The sequence below is a fragment of the Chlorocebus sabaeus genome, chromosome 11 (genome assembly GCF_047675955.1).
Source record: "Chlorocebus sabaeus isolate Y175 chromosome 11, mChlSab1.0.hap1, whole genome shotgun sequence".
Lineage (NCBI taxonomy): Eukaryota > Metazoa > Chordata > Mammalia > Primates > Cercopithecidae > Chlorocebus > Chlorocebus sabaeus.
Window position 1 is genome coordinate 109,610,146 of NC_132914.1, and position 20,453 is coordinate 109,630,598.

The window sequence follows — 20,453 nt, forward strand, 5'->3', positions numbered from 1 at the left end:
GCCTGGGTGACAGAGCAAAACTCTGTATCAAAAAAAAAAAAAAAAGAAAAAAAAAAAAAGAAAAGGTTTTTGCCCTTTCTCTGTGCCTACTGCTTCCTGTTGAGTCCTATAGGCCTGAGCTGCCAGGTGGCACTGTGGGCTGAGACTGGACATTGCAACCGACTGCAAGGCACTGCAGGAGCCAGGTTGTGGATGGACAGTCCCTCGGGCTTTCTTCTTTCCATTTGTCTTCCTCCTTTAACCCCACTCTGTATCCAGTATCCCTGCTCTCCATACACCTGCTTCATTCTTTTTCCTTCAGTAGATTTTTCTGCCTCTTGACTTACAAACCCTACTTCTAGCCCCTTTCAGATACTGAAACTAGCAACTTTCAGTCTTTGTACCAAAGTCTCAGAGATTCTCATTGACTCAGATGCCATCCATCTCTAGTCCAAAGAACAATGTCAATGACATGATCATGTAGAACAAAAGTGTCTGCTGTGGACACACTTGGGGAGAAATAGTTTTTAGTGATGAGGGTTGTAGCGAGTTGGGCAGATGTCCCAAAAATATCTACCAAAAACTGTAGACACTGCTGGTGGCAGTGACTTATTCCTTGCTTCATTCAGCAAGTATTGATTGAACACCGACTCTATGTCTGGTTCTATTCTAGGTTTTGGGGATGGAGCAGTGAACAAATCAGTCTTTATGGAGTGTACTGTGAAGTGGGAGAGACAGGCAGTAAACAAAGAAACAGTTCAATGTTCAGTCTGTGAGATGGTGTTAAGTGCTACAGAGAAAACAAAGTAGTGTAAGATTAAAAGGGTGTTTTGATAGGCCTTTACTGTTTAGGTCTCTTTGATAAAGTGGCATTTGAGCAAAGCTCTGAGGGAAATAATGGAGTCAACCATGCATATAACCTCAGGGAGAACATTCCAGGTAGAGGGAACAGCAAGTGCAAAAGCCCTGAAGTGGGGGTTTGTTTACCATGTTGCACAATCTGCACACGGGCCAGTACAATTGGAGTGGATGGGAAATGTACAAGACAGAAATTGAAAAGGCCAGGTGCGGTGGCTCATGCCTACAATCCCAGCATTTTGGGAGGCTGAAGTGGGAGGAGTTTGAAATCAGCCTGGGCAACGGAGCCAGACCTCGGGCTATCTACAAAAAAAAAAAAAAAAAAAGAAAAAAAGAAAAAAAGAGCTGGGCATGGTGGTGCACACCTGTAGGGAGGCTGAGGCAGGAGGATCACTTGAACCCAGGAGTTCGAGGCTGCAGTGAGCCCTGATTATGCCACTGCACTCCACTGTGGGTGACACAGTGAGACCCTCTCTCAAGAGGGAGATAGAGGTAGAGCAATGGTGGATGGGTCCCATCATGAAGGGCATTGTGGGTCACTAGAAGGCCTTTTGCTTTTGGAGGGAGATGGAAAGCTTGTGAAAAGTTTTAAGTACAGAAGCAAGGGGATCACTCTGGCTGCTGCATGGAGGACAGTCTATGAGGGGTAGGTGGAGGTAGGGAGACCAGGAAGGAGGCTGTTGTAATCACCTGAGCAGAAAAGTGATGGTGCTTGGCTCAGGACAGCAGCAGTAGAGGAGGTTGGGTTCTAGAGCTATTTTGAAGGTAGAATTGCCAATATTTGAAGGTGGATTTGATAGATCGTATAGCATGACAGAACTGAGTCAAGAATAAGATGAACACTTTTGACTTGAGCAACTGGGTAGGATGGAGTTGCCATTTTCTTAGGTGTGGAGGACTGGAAGGAATGGTCTTTGGGGGAGGTGATCGGCTTTTATTTTGGATATGTTGAAGTTTCAGTTGCCTGTGAGACATTCAATTGGAAGATGATTCTTCAATGAATTTTATGATATTACAGTTGGGATTGTGCTAGAATGTTCTTCTTGCCTCACTTCTTCATTTGGCTAACATCTCTTCATTCTTCAGTCCCCAGCATCAAAGGCATTTTTGCAAAGAAACCTTCCTTGATTCCCATCCCCATGCTTGGGCATTCTTCCTGTTATATGTGTGTGCATAGCAACACATCCCTTCCTTTATAGTACTTACCATCCTTGAAGTTCATAAATAATTTGTGTGGGTATTGGTTTAATGTGCTATGAGTCCACAGAAGCAAATAATATAGGAAGGTCTGTTGGAATAAAGAGAGGTTTTATGGCTGGGTGTGGTGGCTCATGCCTGTAATCCCAGAATTTGAGAGGTGGATGCAGGCTGATTGCTTGAGGCCAGGAATTCAAGACCAGCCTGGCGGTGAAATGGTTTTACCAACATGGTGAAATCCTGTCTCAACTAAAAATACAAAAATTAGCCAGGCGTGGTGGTGAGCACCTGTAATATCAACTATTTGGGAGGCTGAGGCAGTAGAATCACTTGGACCCAGAGGTGGAGTTTGTAGTGGGTCGAGATTGCACTACTGCATTTCGGCCTGGGCGACAGAGTGAGACTCTGTCCCAAAAAACAAAACAAAACAAAACAAAAATGGGCCGGGTGCAGTGGCTCATGCCTGTAATCCCAGCACTTTGGGAGGCTGAGACGGGCGGATCACGAGGTCAGGAGATCGAGACCATCCTGGCTAGCACGGTGAAACCCCTTCTCTACTAAAAAATACAAAAAACTAGCCAGGCGAAGTGGCAGACGCCTGTAGTCCCAGCTACTCAGGAGGCTGAGGCAGGAGAAGGGTGTAAACCCGGGAGGCAGAGCTTGCAGTGAGCTGAGATCCGGCCACTGCACTCCAGCCTGGGTGACAGAGCGAGACTCCGTCTCAAAAAAAAAAAAAAAATTAAAAAGAGGTTTTTGCTCAGATGAAACTGATAGGGAACAATAAAGAGGTACAGTTTGATCCTACTGTTCTATGTCTGCTATTTGCAAATTTCCTTTTTTAAATTTTAACTTTTTTTAAGAGACGGTGTCTCGCTATGTTGCCCAGGCTGGTCTTTATTTTATTTTAAGTTCCCAGGTACATGTGCAGCCAGGCTAGTCTTGAACTCCTGGCCTCAAGCAATCTTCCTGCCTTAGCCTCCCAAAGTGCTGGGATTTCAGGCACGTGCCACTGTGCCTGGCCTATGTGCATATTTTCTAGGAAAATAACCCAGATCAGTCCACAGACCCCACAAAGACAGGCAGTCCTATTTTGTTCCCTGTAGCCCCAGAATCCAGCTGAAAGCCTGGCACACAGTAGGAACAAAATAAGTATCTGTGGCATGTTGGATCTGAGCTATTTCCTGTATCAAGAGAGTAGTATTGGACTCAGACCCTCTGTATCTGTTCAAAGAATAGCTATCTGATGCTTACAACATATGAAGGAATGTTCTGGGCTTTGCTTTGAGATGTTCTGCTTTGTTATCCAACAATTTGTGTTCGTGTGGAGCCCCTGTTTGAGGTGTGGTGAAACCACAGTTTAAGTTTCATCTCTACCAACTAAGCTAGCCAGGTGGATGGATGTAGGATGTGCATTTTAGTCTTTGAGATCCCTGTACCCACGTGCCCAAGAATTGGTAGTGCTGAATTTCAGAAAGATTTTAGTTTTTAAACCATTTTTAGATTTAAAAAATATTGCAATACCAAAAAACCCCTCAAAAGCCCCAAACAAGAAACCCCCATACAACACCTTATTACCTGGGGTTATTTTTTCCTAGGGCTTTAACACTTGTTTACCTTAGTAATTTATTTATTTCTTGTTTTAAAGCCCAGCCTGCTGTCATGCTAGCCTGTCTTCTCTGTGGTGGTCCAAAGCTGTTTTCAGCTTGCACTAGCATTGTGGTCATTTCGCTGACAGCTGCATAGATGTCCCGGATTCCACCAGCAGCTCTGCTAACTGATGTTCTCCAGGAGAAGCTAGTGTGTCTTCACATCCACAGTCCAGTTTGAGTTCTTTAAAGTGATTACATCCTGCTTAGGGGAGCTATAAATTCTACTTAGAGATGGTTAGGTTTTATGGAAACAGGACTTTAACTGCACCCCAGAGCTGTGTCTAGAATAATAATTCTTGTCGGTGATCTCTAGTGGAAATCTTCCCATTGGTGACTAAGCAACACCGCAGGGAACAAAACCCTCAAGCAGGGCTCCAACCTCATGCTTAAAAATGCTCCAGGGTGGCAGGCTTGCCCTTTAACTAGGGTTTTCTATCTACGCCTGAGTTCCCAGACTTAGTAGAGGAGCTCCTACCTTCCTGTGGTTAGAACATTTCAGTAGTTAGAGGTTTTATTCCATAAGCTAAATGTTATATTCTGGAGAAATTCCTTTCTATCTGTTGGAGTATTTCTTTCTCTTTTGTTCCTTATCTCCCCACGTCCCCCATGGCTTTTTTTGTGTCCTTGTTTTTGTGGTAGAGTCTCACTCTGTTGCAGTGGCATGATCTTGGCTCACAACTTCCTGGGCTCAGGTGACCCTCCCACCTCAGACTCCCAAATAGCTAGGACTACTGGTGCACGCCAACACGCCTGGCTAATTTTTTCTATTTTTAGTAGGGATGGGGTTTCACCATGTTGCCCAGGCTGGTCTTGAACTCCTAGGCTCAAGCAGTCTGCCCACCTTAGTCTCCCAAAGTGCTGAGATTACATGTGTGAGCCTCTACCCCTGGTCACCTATTTTGTTTTGAAGATGAAGAAAGTGACTTCCAGAAGTGAGAAAGTTGCCCCCAGGGATGTGACTGGCAAATGGTTGGCTGAGGTTTGAACCTGAGGACTTCTGACTCCATGTCTACCATGCCATGCTTTCTTTCACTCAGCCATTGAGATTCTCCTGCCCAGTTCTTAAGGCCGCCACTGTTTTTCTCACTCTCGCCATCTCTTCTCCTTTCCCCCTACTTCCTAGTTCACAGCTTCCAGACTTGCCGCCTGGTCTCCTTCACTCTCCCGCGTGCTCACTGGCTTCATGCCACCTTTGCACTCACCCCCCACCCCCAACTTGCCAGGTTGCCTCCCTTTCTTGCCTATATCCATCTAAATTTTTTACCTGTTTTCAGCTTCAGCTCCTCCCAGAAACCTTCTTCAGTTAATTTCACGGATCTCATTCCTTAAATTCCACAGTGCATAATTAAAAATCACACAGTTATAGATTTGTCTTGTACTATTTGCTGCTGTTTCATGTGTCAGACCTGTTTTCCTCCAAGGACCATGCCTTTTTATTTATTTATTCATTTTTGAGATAAGGTCTTGCTCTGTCTCCCAGGCTTGAGTGCAGTAGCACAATCAGCTCACTACAGCCTTGAACTCTTGGGTTCAAGGGATCCTCCTGCATCAGCCTCCAGAGTAGCTGGGACTACAGGCATGTGCCACCATGCCTGGCAAATTTTTCAATTTTTGCAGAGATGGGGGTCTCACTATGTTGCCCAGGCTGGTTTTGAACTCCTGGCCTCAAAGGATTATCCTGCCTCAGCCTCTCAAGTAGCTGGCATTCCAGGTGTGCGCCACCACACCCAGCTAATTTTTGTGTTTTTAGTAGAGATGGGGTTTCACCATGTTGGCCAGGTTGGTCTCAAACTCCTGACCTCAGGTGATCTGCCCGCCTCAGCCTCCCAAAGTGTTAGGATTACAGGCGTGAGCCATGGCCTCTGGCCGTATCTTTGTTTTAAAAAGTAATCTCTCTACTTGGTGGGCCAATAATTAAAAATATAAAATATTTAAGAAAGAAAAAAAGTAAGTAAAGTAACCATACAGGTTGGTCTGGCCGTAATGTGAGTGTCATTATTTTTCTTCCCTAGGTATTTGGCTCTGTTGCTCAGAGCAGTACAGGCGAAATGGTCATTAGGGCATCATCATGGTGCCTGGGGATGCCTGACTCAGCCAGTTTGTTTTCTGTCTGCCTCTCTCCTTGGTCCTTTTCCTCCACTTTCATTCTTGAAATTCTAGTCAAGAGCCAGGTCCAGTGGTTTTCAATCCAAGGGCTTTGGAAGCCTCTGGGCTCTATTTTGGTTATTGCAGTCACTGGGTTGCTGCTCCTGGCATTTAGGTTGGCAGGGGTCTGGGCTGGGGAGCAAGAATATTCAGTGGCCACAAATGTAAGGGATGGTCTTACATTTACATAAGGGAGACAATGAAAACTTACCTCCTCCAGAGTCAGTAGTGCTGTTGGGCACTCACTTGTACAACATGGATTAGGACATTGACTTTCTGTGGATACGTTTTAATAGTTTATTAGGTGTGTTAGGCCGTTTTGCACTGCTCTAAAGGAATATCTGAGGCTAGGTAATTTATAAAGACAAGAAGTTTAATTGGCTCATGGTTCTACAGGCTGTACAAGCATGACTCCAGCATCTGCTTCTGGGGAGGGTCTCAGGAAACTTCCCGTCATAGAGGAAGGCAAAGGGAGAGCAGACGATCACATGGCCGGAGTGGTGGCGAGGGTGGGGTGGGTGTCACACTCTTTTTTTCTTTTTTTTTTTGAGACTGGCTCTGTCGCCCAGGCTGGAGTGCAGTGGCCGGATCTCAACTCACTGCAAGCTCCGCCTCCTGGGTTTACGCCATTCTCCTGCCTCAGCCTCCCGAGTAGCTGAGACTACAGGCATCCGCCACCTCGCCCGGCTAGTTTTTTATATTTTTTAGTAGAGAAGGGGTTTCACCGTGTTAGCCAGGATGGTCTCGATCTCCTGACCTCGTGATCCGCTTGTCTTGGCCTCCCAAAGTGCTGGGATTACAGGCCTGAGCCACCGCGTCCGGCCTTTTTTTTTTTTTCTTTTTTTTTTTGATTTGAGACAGTGTCTCACTCTTTTGCCCAGGTTGGAGTGCAGTGACGTGATCTCAGCTCACTGCAGCCTCTGCCTCCCAGGTTCAAGTAATTCTCCTGCCTCAGCCTCCTGAGTAGCTGGGACTACAGGCGCGCATCACAATGCCCAGCAGATTTTTGTATTTTTAGTACAGACGGGGTTTCACCATGTTGGCCAGGCTGGTCTTGGACTCCTGATATCAAGTAATCCGCCCGCCTCGGCCTCCCAAAGTGCTGGGATTACAGGCGTGAGCCACTGTGCGCGGCCACCACACTCTTTTAAACAACCAGATTGCATGTGAACTTAGAGCAAGAACTCACTCACTGGCACCAAAACATTCATGAAGGATCCACTACCTTCCTTTAGGCCCCATCTCCAACACTGGAGGTCACATTTCAACATGAGATTTGGAGGGGTCAGACATCCAAACCATATCATTAGATTTAATAGTTTTATGCACTTTGGCTCTCGATCTGTTTAGACTCCTGCAGTCAGGTGACTGTAACTAGCCTCTGGTCCTTTTTGAGAGTTCACAGTTTGGTGCAAACCCTTTGGATGTATTATTTGGGAAAATGGGGTGTCTGGCAGCCTGTGTCCCTGGTTTACATTGTCCTTTTTGCTGCCTGCCCTAAGTCTCCTCATTAGCATCCCTGCCAAGGCCAGTGGAGAAGGATGGAGATGCGGTGACATTCAGCTTGACAGGTCATTAGTAGCTTTTGTGCCCTGGGGACTACTGGTGGGAGGGAGCTTGTGGAAGATAAACCCTGACAAGAATGTATTCTCCTGGAGAGCAGGGTTTATTTGATACTCTTCTGGAGCTTAGAGCCATAAGCCTGGTGCTGGGGAGGAAGCACCCTTAGCAGATGGCATTTGGGAGCCTCTGTGAGCAGAGCATGGAAAGTCACAATTTCTGAGTTGTTTGTATTTGCAATCTCTAGATGGATGGCATCTTCTGCTATGGGAAATGAAATATGTTTAGGCAACTTGAGCCCCAGGTGCAGTCGAGGCTGGGCTAATGGGTGCACTAGGGAAGGAGCTGGGAGAGAGATGCACTGTTAGCTACTATCAATCTGTGACAGCTGTCAGCTGCTGGCAATTAGCACCCACCTGTGCCTGGGATGCAGCAGTGCCTGTCCTGTCCTCTGTGGAAGTCTCTGGACCCAGCAGCCATCTTGACTGTGCACTGTTCAAACCCCAAGTCTGCCTGGAAGAGGTGATTGGGAACTTACTGCACGATAAGGAAAGCGCAGGACAGACGCAGTGGCTCACGCCTGTAATCTCAGTGCTTTGGGAGGCTGAGGCCAGAGGAGGGCTGGAGTCCTCGTGTGTAAGACCAGCCTGGGCAACATAGTGAGATCCTGTATTTCCAAAAAGTAAAATAATTAGCCAGGTGTGGTGGTGTGTGCCCGAAGACCCAGCTACTCAAGAGACTGAGGTGTGAGGATCACTTGAACCCAGGAGTATGAGGTTACAGTGAGCTGTGATCGCATCACTGCATTCCAGCCTGGGCGACAGAGCATGACCCTGTCCCAAGGAAAAAAAAGGAATAAGGGAAGCCTCTGGCAGACCTGATGATGGGTGGCCCAGCCAAAATGAATATTGATGAGGATTTCCCTGGTCTGGAACTCTGAGTTTAGTCTGGCAAAGTGTTCCATTTGTGTTGTGAGATGATTCTTGGTGTTACCCTATCACAGTAGGTAAGACGAATTAGCAAACGAGAAAGGCTTTCTCTTTTTCATCCTTATCTGGTCCTTAGATGAAGCCTGAAGAAGGTCTCCATATGGTAGTAGTAAGTCTTTAACATCTACCTCTAACGTTTGCCTGTGTCTTTTTTTTTTCTTTTAACAAAGCCTCAGGAATGCCGCAGTATCTAAGTAGAATTTGGTAATATTTCATTTTTGTTATATTCCCTTTTCTGCTTACCTTCTATATATATAGAGGGAAATTTTAAAAAAATATGTGCAAGTAAGAGCAATTTCTTTTTTCTTTTTTTGTTTTTGGAGACAGGATCTCGCTCTGTCACCTAGGCTAGAGTACAGTGGAACAATCTCGGCTCGCTGCAACCTCTGCTTCCCGGGTTTAAGTGATTCTCCTGCCTCAGCCTCCCAAGTAGCTGAGATTACGGGAGCCCACCCCCACTCCCGGCTAATTTTTGTGTTTTTAGTAGAGACTAGGTTTTGCCATGTTGGCTGGGCTGGTTTCGAACTCCTGACCTCAGGTGATCCGCCTGCCTTGGCCTCCCAAAGTGCTCTGGGATTATAGGTGTGAGCTACTGGGCCTGGCTGAGGCAGTTTCTTTTTGAAATATATTTTGTGAAGGAGAAAAAGCGGAGGTCAGTTAAAGGAAACAAATAACATAAGAGGTGGTATGCAGAGATGCCAAAGCATCTTGAAGACGCTTTTTTTTTTTGGAACAGATTCTTGCTTTGTTGCCTAGGCTGGCCTGCAGTGGTGCAGTCATGGCTCCCTGCAGCCTTGACCTTCTGGGCTCAAGTAATCCTTCTACCTCAGACTCTCGAGTAGCTGGGACTACAGGTGCATGCCACTATGCCTGGCTAATCTTTAAATTTTTTGTACAGGCCAGCTCTCACCATATTGCCCAGGCTGGTCTTGACCTCCTGTCCTCAAGCAAAAATATATATTTTGATTAAGTCTGGGTAGGACCTGGGCCTGGGTTTCTAACTAGCTCCCAGGTGGTGCTAATGCTGCTGGTCTACAGACCACATGTGGAGTAGCCAGTGTAGAGTTCATGTAGCAATATTGATTTCATAGCAGGAGCCAGTATCTATGTACTTGCTTTGTTGTATTTCACACACGGTATAGTGATGTACATGCATCTCATTTGACCCTCACCCCAGCCCTTTGGGGTGGAAAGGATTGCGCTCATTTCACACTGGAGGAAACTGAGGCACAGACAGAAAAAGTAGCTTGGCAAAACAGAAGGGAACTTAAGAGGCAGGCCCTGATTAGCTCAGAGATTAGAAGGCCTCGTGCATCATCCTGAACAGCTTGGACTTGATCTTGAAAGTGGAGGCAGAAGTTGAAGGGTAATTAAACAGGAGCTGGAGGAAATTCACCTTGCATAGTGATTGCTTTGGCCACGTGCACCCTGCCACCCCCCACCTCAGTGAAGTGTCATGTGAAGTTGGGTTCATAAATGAAGACCTGAATGCTTTCCTGCCAAGTTTGTTTTAAATCAAGCTGCTAATTAGTCCCAGTCTCCCTCCCCCGGTATTGTATTTTTTGTTGATGTCGTTTCACTTCATTTAGTTGAAGTGATTGATTCAGTTCAGTGTTTGAATTTCTTTTTGAACCTCACCTTAATAACCTGTCTAAAAATCAAGGTTAAACTTTCTTCCTAACACAGCAGTATTGCTTGGTAAGACTGGCTCATAGTCCAAAGAAATGCTTGCCCAGAGAGGGCAAACTGCTTTGACTCCTTACCCCTGAGCTCATTAAAAAAAAAATCAAATGACTGATTTCTTGTCACAGTTCTGCCTACATTAGGTTTTATTTTTGTCCAGGTTTCAGCTAATTAAACGCTTTTGTGATGAGCTTATGTCCAGGCTGAAGGTTGCATTTTGAAACTGAGAGTCAAATACCAATGTGAAGTCGAGACTTTTATACTTATTTGTGAAATTCAGATAAATGAAATGGAAATAAAACAGGGCTGCTGTGTTGTGAAATATGACTCTGTTTTTCCTTGTAGGACTCTTTGAGGGTAGCCGTTTTGGCATTTTATATATAAATTTTCTTTTCTTAGCCTACCTTTTACTTTCTTGATTTGCCTATTTGTGATTTCCCATTAAACACTAGGCTTTTTGTAAACTGATTAGCCCCTGAAATTGACTTTTTTTTTTGAGACAGGATCTTGTTTTGCCACACAGGCTGGAGTGCAGTGGCTCCATCATACAATAAACAGAAAGAAAGAAAGAAAGAGAGAGAGAGAGAGAGAGAGAACTTATCTTATTTAAAACAAAAAAAGAAGAAAAAAAGAATATAGATCACAGCTGTTATTTGTATATGCTACGCCAATCCTTGCTGGGTTTCATTCTTTATAATTGTTATTTTTAAAGATTTTTCTTCTTATAAATATTCTATTTTTTCATTGTAGAAAATTTAAGGGAGAACGCAGTGGGAAACAAAACAAGAAAAGGACTTCATAATCCTGCTACCTTGGGGGAAAAGAAGTCACCATTACCTATTTGGTTCTTCTCCCACTTTTTTTTTTTTTTCCCCGAGATGGAGTCCCCCTCTGTTACCCAGGCTGGAGTGCAGGGACGTGATCTCGGCTCTCTGCAACCTCTGCCTCCTGGGTTCAAGCGATTCTCATGCCTCAGCCTCTCGAGTACCTGGGATTACAGGGGTGTGCCATCATGCCTGGCTAATTTTTGTATTTTTTAGTAGAGACGGGGTTTTGTCATGTTGGCCAGGCTGGTTTTGAACTCCTGACGTCAGGTGATCCTCCCGCCTTGGCCTCCCAAAGTACTAGGATTACAGGTGTGAGCCACTGCACCTGGCCTTCTGCCTTTTTTTTTAAGGAAAAAAAATTAAAAAATTGTTTTTCTTTTTGAGATAGCATCTGATTTTGTTGCCCAGGCTGGTCTTGAACTTCTGGGCTCAAGTGATCCTCCAGCCTCAGCCTCCCGAGTAGCTGGGACTACAGATGCACATCACGGTGTCCTTATGCCATTTCTTTTGTACATAGGTGAATGCAAGCATATGATTACATCATATACTATTTTGAAGGTTTGACTTTCTTTTCACTTTGATCATCTTTCCAAGGTGTTATTTTCCTAGTACATCTTTTTAAATGGACATAGAACATTCTTTTGTGTGAATGAACAATGGTTTTATTTAGGCGGTTCTCTCTTGTTAGACATTTATATTATTTTCAGCATTTCTCCACTGTTGTTGCAGTGTTAAGATGAACCTTTTTTTTTTTTTGAGATAAGAGTCTTGCTCTGTTGCCCAGGCTGGAGTGCAGTGGCATGATCTCTGCTCAAGTGATTCCTGTGTCACCCTCCCATGTAGCTGGGATTACAGGTGCCCATGCCTGGCTAATTTTTGTATTTTTGGTGGAGATGTGGTTTTTACCATGTGGGCCAGGCTGGTTTCGAACTCCTGGCCTGAAGTGATCTGCCCACCTCAGCCTCCCAAAGTGTGGGGATTACAGGTTCACACCGTGCCCGACTCAGTTGAACATTCTTGTAGCTATTACATACAACTGTGAACATTTCCTAGAATGAATTCCTTAAAGAAGGAATGCTGAGCCAGACTTTTTTCTTTTACTGTGACTCTTTGACATGTGATAATATTGACTTTTCTTTCTTTCCAGACACTACAACAACAGGAGTGCAAACTTCTGTACAGCCGAAAAGAGGGTCAAAGGCAAGAAAACAAAAACAAAAATAGATATAAAAACATCCTGCCCTGTAAGTATCAATATTCCTCTCAGTAATAGTCACTCTTGGAGATTTTGATTCTTAGCACTTCTGTACTTTTCCTCAGGGTCATGTGCTCTTGTTAGCACATCTGAGACCTTAGCTTCTTTAATTGCAAGCAGTCTCCAAAATAATCAACCATGGTGGGGGTTGATGGCTTCATTCACTGAGCTCCTGTGATGCTGATTACTGAGTAAAGTTGCCACTAGGTGGCTTTGTCTGCGATTGGTTCCTTCTGTTAATTAATTTTCTGTCTGCCCAAGATAGATCATCTCAAGGCTTGAGATCTCTCAGTGTCAGGGACCTCAGGGTGCCAGATTTGTGTCTTGACTCCTCCTCACTGGGCCTGTGAGTCCTGGGTAAGGCCTATATCCTTTCTGGGACTCAGTTCCCTTCTGTGGGAAACAGACAAACACCTCCTGAGGGCTCCTAGAACCGTTCTGCTTGCTGATCCCTTGAGCTCAAGTTACTGGAGAAAGGGTATATACCTAAACTTTGCTCAGAAGACTTCGTGGGCCGGGCGTGGTGGCTCACTCCTGTAATCCCAGCACTTTGGGAGGCCAAGGTGGGCAGATCACCTCTGATCAGGAGTTCAAGACCAACCTGGCCAACATGGTGAAACCCCGTCTCTACTAAAAATAGAAAAATTAGCCGGGTGTGGTGGTGGGTGCCTGTAATCCCAGCTACTCGGAAGGCTGAGGTGGGAAATTGGTTGAACCCAGGAGATGGAGGTTGCAGTGAGCCAAGATCGCGCCATTGCACTCCAGCCTGGGCGATAAGAGTAAAACTCTGTCTCAAAAAAAACCTGGCTGATTTTACAATTTTTTTTTGTAGGCCGGGTACAGTGGCTCACGCCTGTAATCCCAGCACTTTGGGAGGCCGAGGTGGGTGGATCACCTGTGTTTAGGAGTTTGAGAGTAGCCTGGCCGACATGGTAAAACCCCATCTCTACTAAAAATTGCAAAAATTAGCCAGCGTGGTGGTGGATGCCTGTAATCCTAGCTACTTGGGAGACTGAGGCTGAGGCAGGAGAATCACTTGAACCTGGGAGGCAGAGGTTGCAGTGAGCTGGAGGTGCAGTGAGCACCACTGCACTCCAGGCTGGGCGACAGAGTGAGACTCTGTCTCAAAACAAAAAACAATTTAAAACAACAATAAATTTTTTTGTAGAGCAGGGTCTCCCTATGTTGCCCAAGCTGGTCTTGAACTCCTGGGTTCAAGTGGTCCTCCTGCCTCAGCCTCCCAAACTGTTGGGATTACCAGTGTAAGCCATTGTGCCTGGCTGTACCTTCTGTAACACCCAAATGCCACCTGGCAAAACCCAAGTTGAATCATGAGGAAAAAAGGCCTGGAAGGATGTAGACCTTCTTTTTTTCCATTTATTTATTATTTATTTTTGAGACAGGGTCTTACTCTGTTGCCCAGGCTGGAGTGCAGTGGTATGATCATGGATCACTGCAGCCTCAACCTCCTGTGCTCAAGTGGTCCTTCCTACTGCAGCCTCCAACGTAGCTGGGATTAGAGGCACGTGCTACCATGCCCAGCTACTGCACTCTACAATATCCATGTAGATATGATATACATATATACCATGTATATGTACATATTTTTTGTAATTTTTTTTTTGTAGAGACAGGGTTTCGTTATGTTGTCCAGGCTGGTCTCGAATTCCTGGGCTCAAACGATCTGCCTTCATTGGCCTCCCAAAGTGTTGGGATTACAGGTGTGAGCCACTGTGCCCGGCTATACCTTCTGTAACACCCAAATGCCACCAGGCAAAGCCCAAGTTGAACCAGGAGGGAAAAAGCCCTGGAAGGATGTAGGCCTTGCATGAGGATCTCAGAAACTGCACTAAACCAGTCACAGTTCCTCTTCTCCTGAGGTCTAACTCTATGCTGAACTTTTGCATTTTTATCTCACTTAATCCATATCACATGCACAGGAAGGAGGCATTCTTAGTATCCTGGTTTCCTAGACCATTTTAGCAGGTTATAAGTGAAGGGGAGTGGGCGGGAGAACTGGCACTAGAGCCCCCAAAGTCACTGTTCTTAGCATCACACTCTAATGCAGGGGGTTCTCCATTGATGTGCTGTGCAAGGCAGTGCACTGAGGAGAAAGGAAGGAACATTTACAACTTCTCTTTATTTATATCCTTTCCCTAAAAAAAAAAATGGAAAAGAAAAATTTATCTGAGGCCTACATTGATTGCAGTGAGTGCATAATGTTTTATTGATTGATTGATTGTATATAGAGATGGGGGTCTCACTGTATTGCCCAGGCTGATCTGGAACTCCTAGGCTCAAGCAATCCTTCTGCTTTGGCTTCCCAAAGTGCTGGGATTACAGGCATGAGTGACTGTACCTGGCTATGCATACTGTATTTATCCAACTTACAAATAAGGCTTGCTTGCATATAGTGCATATGTGTATATATTTCAGCATTGAAAAACTGTGTGATTGGGAGCCATGATCAAATTTGGAGAGCATTGCTCTCATGTCTTATCAGGTCAGAACCATTTTGTCAAATCTTGTAAACCGTCCTTTGTGTGTGTCTATGCATGAAACATAGTTGTTCTCTTTCTGCATGCATATGTACATATACATGGTATATATGTATATCATATCTACATGGATATTGTAATGTGTGTATGTGAGGATGGGAGAAAGTGGAGGCATTCGTAATACTGAGAAAAGGCAGTGAGGAATTTGCACAGAAGCAGTTTGAGCTGCAGCATGGTACTAGTGACCTTGAGGAAGCCTTATCCTTTTTTTTTGGAATTTATTTTTTCAATTTTTAGAAATAGAGTTTCACTATGTTGCCCAGGCTGGTCTTGACCTCCTGGGCCCAAACTATCCTCCTGCCTTGGCCTCTTAAAGTGCCGGGATTACAGGTGTGGACCACCGTGCCTGGCCACCTTGTCCTTTCTATGTCTAAGTTTTGACGTCTGCTCAGGGGTCTAGTGGTATATATATGGTATAAAGTGTATGGGAAAGTAAAGGGACCAATGGTATGCAGTATCTAAATAGAACATCGCTTTGCCCTCCCTTAAAGGTCTTGTTTACATATTTCCTCTGATGAACATCTCATTTCCTTAAAGATGAGGAGTCTGAAGCAGAAAGGACATTCTTCTTTAAAGACACATGACTGTCTTACTAATTCCCATTGCAAAATATGTCGTGTAGGTAGAGCACTCAGATTTTTATACCAATAATGGATTTTTGTACACAATTTGGACAGTTGATACTATCGGAGCCTTGTGATAGTCCACTGCACTATGCTTCACTAAAAGATACCTGGCTGGGTGCGGTGGCCCACACCTGTAATCCCAGCACTTTGGGAGGCCAAGGTGGGCAGATCACCTGAGGTCAGGAGTTCAAGACCAGCCTGGCCAACATGGCGAAGCTCCATCTCTACTAAAAATACAAAAATTAGCCAGGTGTGGTGGCATGCACCTGTAATCCCAGTTACTCAGGAGGCTAAGGCACAAGAATTGCTTGAGCCCAGGAGGCAGAGGTTGCAGAGAGCTGAGATAGTGCTGTTGCACTCCAGCCTGGGTGACAGAGGAAAACCCTGTCTCAAAAAAGAAATTAAGAACAACAACAACAACAAAAACCCTCTTTATTATGGAAGTTTTCAAATATATTCAAGAGCAGATAGAACCCCATGTGCCCATCACCCAGCTTCAACAATTATCAACTCATGCACAGTCTCGGTTTCATCTATACTCTGATCCATATCTTCTCTCTCCTTGAATTATTTTGAAGCACATCTCAGACATCATGTCATATATCTATACTTCAGTCTTCTTTTTTTAAAAACTCCCCCTCCCCTTTTCTTTTTTTTTGAGACCGAGTCTCACTCTGTCGTCCAGGCTGGAGTGCAGTGGTGTGATCTCGACTCACTGCAATGTCCGCCTCTCGGGTTCAAGCGATTTTTGCTCCTCAGACTCCCGAGTAGCTAGGATTACAGATGTGCACCAACATGCCTGGCTAATTTTTTCATTTTTAATAGAGACAGGGTTTCGTCATGTTGGCCAGGCTGGTCTCGAACTCCTGACCTCATATGATCCACCTGCCTTGGCCTCCCAAAATGCTGAAATTACAGGCCTGAGCTACTGTGCCCAGTCCAAAATTTCTTGGTTTGAAACAATTTTGGAACTCATAAGAAGTTACACGAATAGCAGAGTTTTCTTGTACCTTCTCTCAGCTTCCCATATACCCAGTGATAACATCCTATATACCTATAGCATATGATCAAAACTAGGAAATTGTGAAGATAGCATTATGAGAGGCATCAGGCAGTGTTCATGTTACTGTTGTGCTTACCTGGGCTTTAATTTTTCTTTTTTTTTTTTTTAATCATTAAATAGACAAAACTTGGACTAGGCTGGGGATTAACTGATTTGAACTGGTTTTTCCTGAAGCAGTCCGAGGACTTGCATGACTGTGGTCTCTTTTTCTTCTAGTTGATCATACCAGGGTTGTCCTACATGATGGTGATCCCAATGAGCCTGTTTCGGATTACATCAATGCAAATATCATCATGGTAAGCTTTGCTTTTCACAGTGTTTTCTGACCATACATTGCTAGCCTATTTTTGTATTTTAAATCCTTCCTCATGTCCTGAAAGCAACTTCAAGATGTTTGAAGAATTTTCTTCCTAAATTTCTAGCCTGAATTTGAAACCAAGTGCAACAATTCAAAGCCCAAAAAGAGTTACATTGCCACACAAGGCTGCCTGCAGAACACAGTGAACGACTTTTGGCGGATGGTGTTCCAAGAAAACTCCCGAGTGATTGTCATGACAACGAAAGAAGTGGAGAGAGGAAAGGTAAATCACAGAAACTTCTTTTCTGCTAAACTGTTTTTAAAGTATCACATGTGTCAGATTGGCCATGTTTAGGAATTGAATAAATGAAGTAAGCTTACTCTAACTGATTCTCTGAAAAAAAGGGACTAGGAGAAATTTGATTGTTATTCCTTGGTGTAGTTTTCTTTATGTTTCTTCTGCTTGGGGTTTGTTAAGCTTCTTGGCTCCACGGATTTGTAGTTTTCCTTAAATTTGGATAATGTTCAGTCTTAGTTTCTTCAGATACATACCCTGGGCTGGGCATGGTGGCTAATGCCTATAGTCCCAGCACTGTGGGGTGTCGAGGCAGGTGGATCACTTGAGGTCCGGAGTTTGAGAGCAGCCTGGGCAATGTAGTAAGACCGCACCTCTGAAAAAAAAAAAAAAAAAAAGTACCTTGTCCAACCTTGTCCTAGGACACAAGTCATATATGTATTAGGCTACTTGAAGTTTTCTTGTAGCCCACTGACACTTGGTTTATTTTATTCAGTTTCTTCCCCTGATGTTTCATTTTGAATAGCTTCTTTTGCTATGTCTCTAAGTTAATCTTCTGCAGTATGTCATCCGCTCTTAATCCTATCCAGAGTATTTTTCACTGCAGACATTGTATTTTTCATCTCTAGAAGTGTTAATATCATCTATATCTTTCCTGTTAACATGTGTAGCATTTTCCTTACCTTTTGAACGTATGGAGTATTTCTGTTGTTGTTTTTTGTTTTTAGAGAGAGGATCTCGGTCTGTTGCCCAGGCCGGAGTGCAGTGGCACGATCTCAGCTCACTGCAGCCTCTACCTCCCAGTTCAAATGATTCTGGTTGCCTCAGCCTCCCAGGTACCTGGGACTACAGGTGCGTGCCACCAAGCCTGGCTAATTTTTGTATTTTTAGTAGAGACAGGGTTTCGCCATGTTGGCCAGGCTGGTCTCGGAACCCCTGACCTTAGGTGATCCTCCTGCCTCGACCTCCCAAAGTGCTGGGATTACAGGCATGAGCCACTATGCCTGGCCATGTTGTCCATTTTAATTAACTCTGCCTAACTGTCCTCCCAAATGGTTGCCCCGGTGCTCACTCCCACCAACAGCACCTGCCTAGGACGCATTACTCCATACTCTTCAAGACACTTCAGATTAAAAAAATAAATTGTAGCATCCCACACCTACAGAAAAGCAGACAAATCTTATCGAGTGACAGCCCTCTGTGTTATCTCGAAGTGAGCCCACCATGGTGGTTTTTTTTTTTTTAAATATGGAAAAGTTCTGTGTTTTTGTTTGTGTTCTAGTGAAAGTTCTTTTTTAGATATCCTTTAATTGGTTTATTTAAGATTTTGTGTGGAATGTAGCAGTCATACCTATAAATTAAACCTAAGGCAGATGGAGAACTTTGGAGTTGAGCCTTCCTAGGGTAATTTTCATATTGGATGTGAAGGGCAGTGTGATTTTCATAAGACTTTCATTGTTGTACTCCTAGTTGGTATACTTCTGAATACCTTTGAGGCCAGATCTAGCCATCGTGAAACAAAGGTTTCCTTCAGCAACTGCCTGCGGTGTTCTTGAAATAATAGACCGATTAAAACATCTTTGTAGTTTCTGCTTCAGGCAAGTGTTTTTTGCCCTAAATGTGGATAGGAAGAATGAAGCCCGTCATCCTCCTTTTTGCCTGATTATAGCTGTAGGATGCTCACCTGTTCTCAGAAGACATGAAGATTGTGAAGAGAGGGGTCTTGTGTTGCTTCAGAGGAGTCAGTATCAGTCCCTTTCAGAAGCTCTCCTGGATAGACAGGCATTAGGGCCAAATCACCCTGCCCCGCCCCTCACCACCATGTCCTAGTCTCTGCTCCCTGTCTCATTCTTCCTCTTTACTTTGGTGGTGCCAAGAGGATGACATGATGGGTGTTGATTCTCTCCACAGATCTTTCTGACAACCTACTCTCAGTATCCCCCCAGGGCGCAGAAGACAAACCAGACTGTGGACTGTGTTTGATTCCTGGGCTCTATTTTAAAAGACAATGTATTAGTTCTCACATTTTAGAATTTGTTTGCCAAGGTTTCCACAGGAGTTTAGAAACTAGGGGGAGGGCTGCAGCAGTTTGCTGATGTTTAAAGTTAGCTAAAACGTTCTTTTCAGGGTCATGATTTAATTTTATATTCTCTGGTGAGTTCCGTGTAATGACTGGGAGCAGTCCTCAGCCTTGATTGGCCAGTGACAGCATAGAGTACAATTAATATTAGGAGTGTTTATTTGGGGAAACTAAAATTTGCATCAAATTTGTCTGAGGTATTTGAATCTACAGAATACTGGAGGGAAAGCTGAATTGAGAATCGTAATAAAAGACCACATCCTTCTTTTTTTTTTTTTTTTTTTTTTTTTTTTTTTGTCTTGAGACTGTGTCTTGCTCTGTCACTCAGGCTGCAATGCAGTGGCACGATCTTGGATCACTGCAGTCTCCACCTCCTGGATTCAAGTGATTCTCCTGCCTCAGCCTCCTGAGTAGCTGGGATTACAGGCTGTGCCACTACACCTGGCTAATTTTTGTAATTTTAGTAGAGACAGAGTTTCACCATGTTGGCCAGGCTGGTCTGGAACTCCTGGCCTCGAGTGATCCACCCGGCTTCCCAAAGTGCTGGGATTACAGGTGTGAGCCACTGCGCCCGACCAAGACCACATCCTTTTATTGAACGTTCCTCCTACCATGTTTTCTTTTTTTCTTTCAATTAATCATTGACTCTGACTGTTGATGTCTGTAGCTGCTCTCTTATTTCCAGTTTTATGGCTGTAAATTTCTCTGTCTTCCTAAGATACAAGGTAAATTTCTCTTGCTGATATTTGTGTCTTGGTGGTTTTGGAAAGTGAGTGGTGTGGATGACTGCCCAGAAAACAACAGAACACAGAAGCATTCTCTGCCCAGAACATATCACCAAATAGATACAAACTCATCTCACTGAGTGAAGTAGCTTCCTTTTTGGCAGCAAGAATGGTTTTCCTGGTGCCATATTTTTCAATCCGCCTGCTTTTGAAGCCAGCAGCTACTGCAGACTTGGCATTCCCAGGCACCCAGTTAAGGGAAAGTGACGTGTAGAGGAGGTATCAGATGGGTCTGGATATAGAAAAAGCAGCTGGTTCAAAACCCCATGGGCTGCCTTTCTGTGACAGAGTTATTCACACTTGGGTTAGATAAGGCACAGAGTCCTCCTACACTGGTGCGGAAATGAAGCAGACAGTCTGGCTCGTTGGGCAGCCTAGACTCCTCCAGAATCTGTGCTTGCCTTCCCTATGGAGTGACTGGCAGATCTTAGAATTCAGACCTCAGTGGTTGCTAGCCAGCACTCTCACGTTGGTTAGTCCTTCTCTCTGCATCTTTGATTCTTTAGCGATAAATAAGCAAGCATTGACTCTCCTTTGACATGTGCTTGGATCAGACAACTGCACGAGCCGCCTTTCTCCTCCCACTTCTGCCTGGTTCTCCCAGCA

The 20,453-nt window shown here is 44.5% G+C and overlaps 1 protein-coding gene across 2 annotated transcripts in view; it reads left to right on the forward strand.

Moving 5' to 3' along the window:
• Window positions 1-20,453, forward strand: part of PTPN11 (protein tyrosine phosphatase non-receptor type 11) — a 96,344-nt gene that overhangs the window by 49,435 nt on the left and 26,456 nt on the right. For both annotated transcript variants that reach the window (XM_008004784.3, XM_008004783.3), the window contains exons 7-9: window positions 12,035-12,131; window positions 16,606-16,685; window positions 16,812-16,970. In XM_008004784.3, the coding sequence (XP_008002975.1) occupies window positions 12,035-12,131; window positions 16,606-16,685; window positions 16,812-16,970 (336 nt within the window). The remainder of the gene's footprint in view (window positions 1-12,034; window positions 12,132-16,605; window positions 16,686-16,811; window positions 16,971-20,453) is intronic.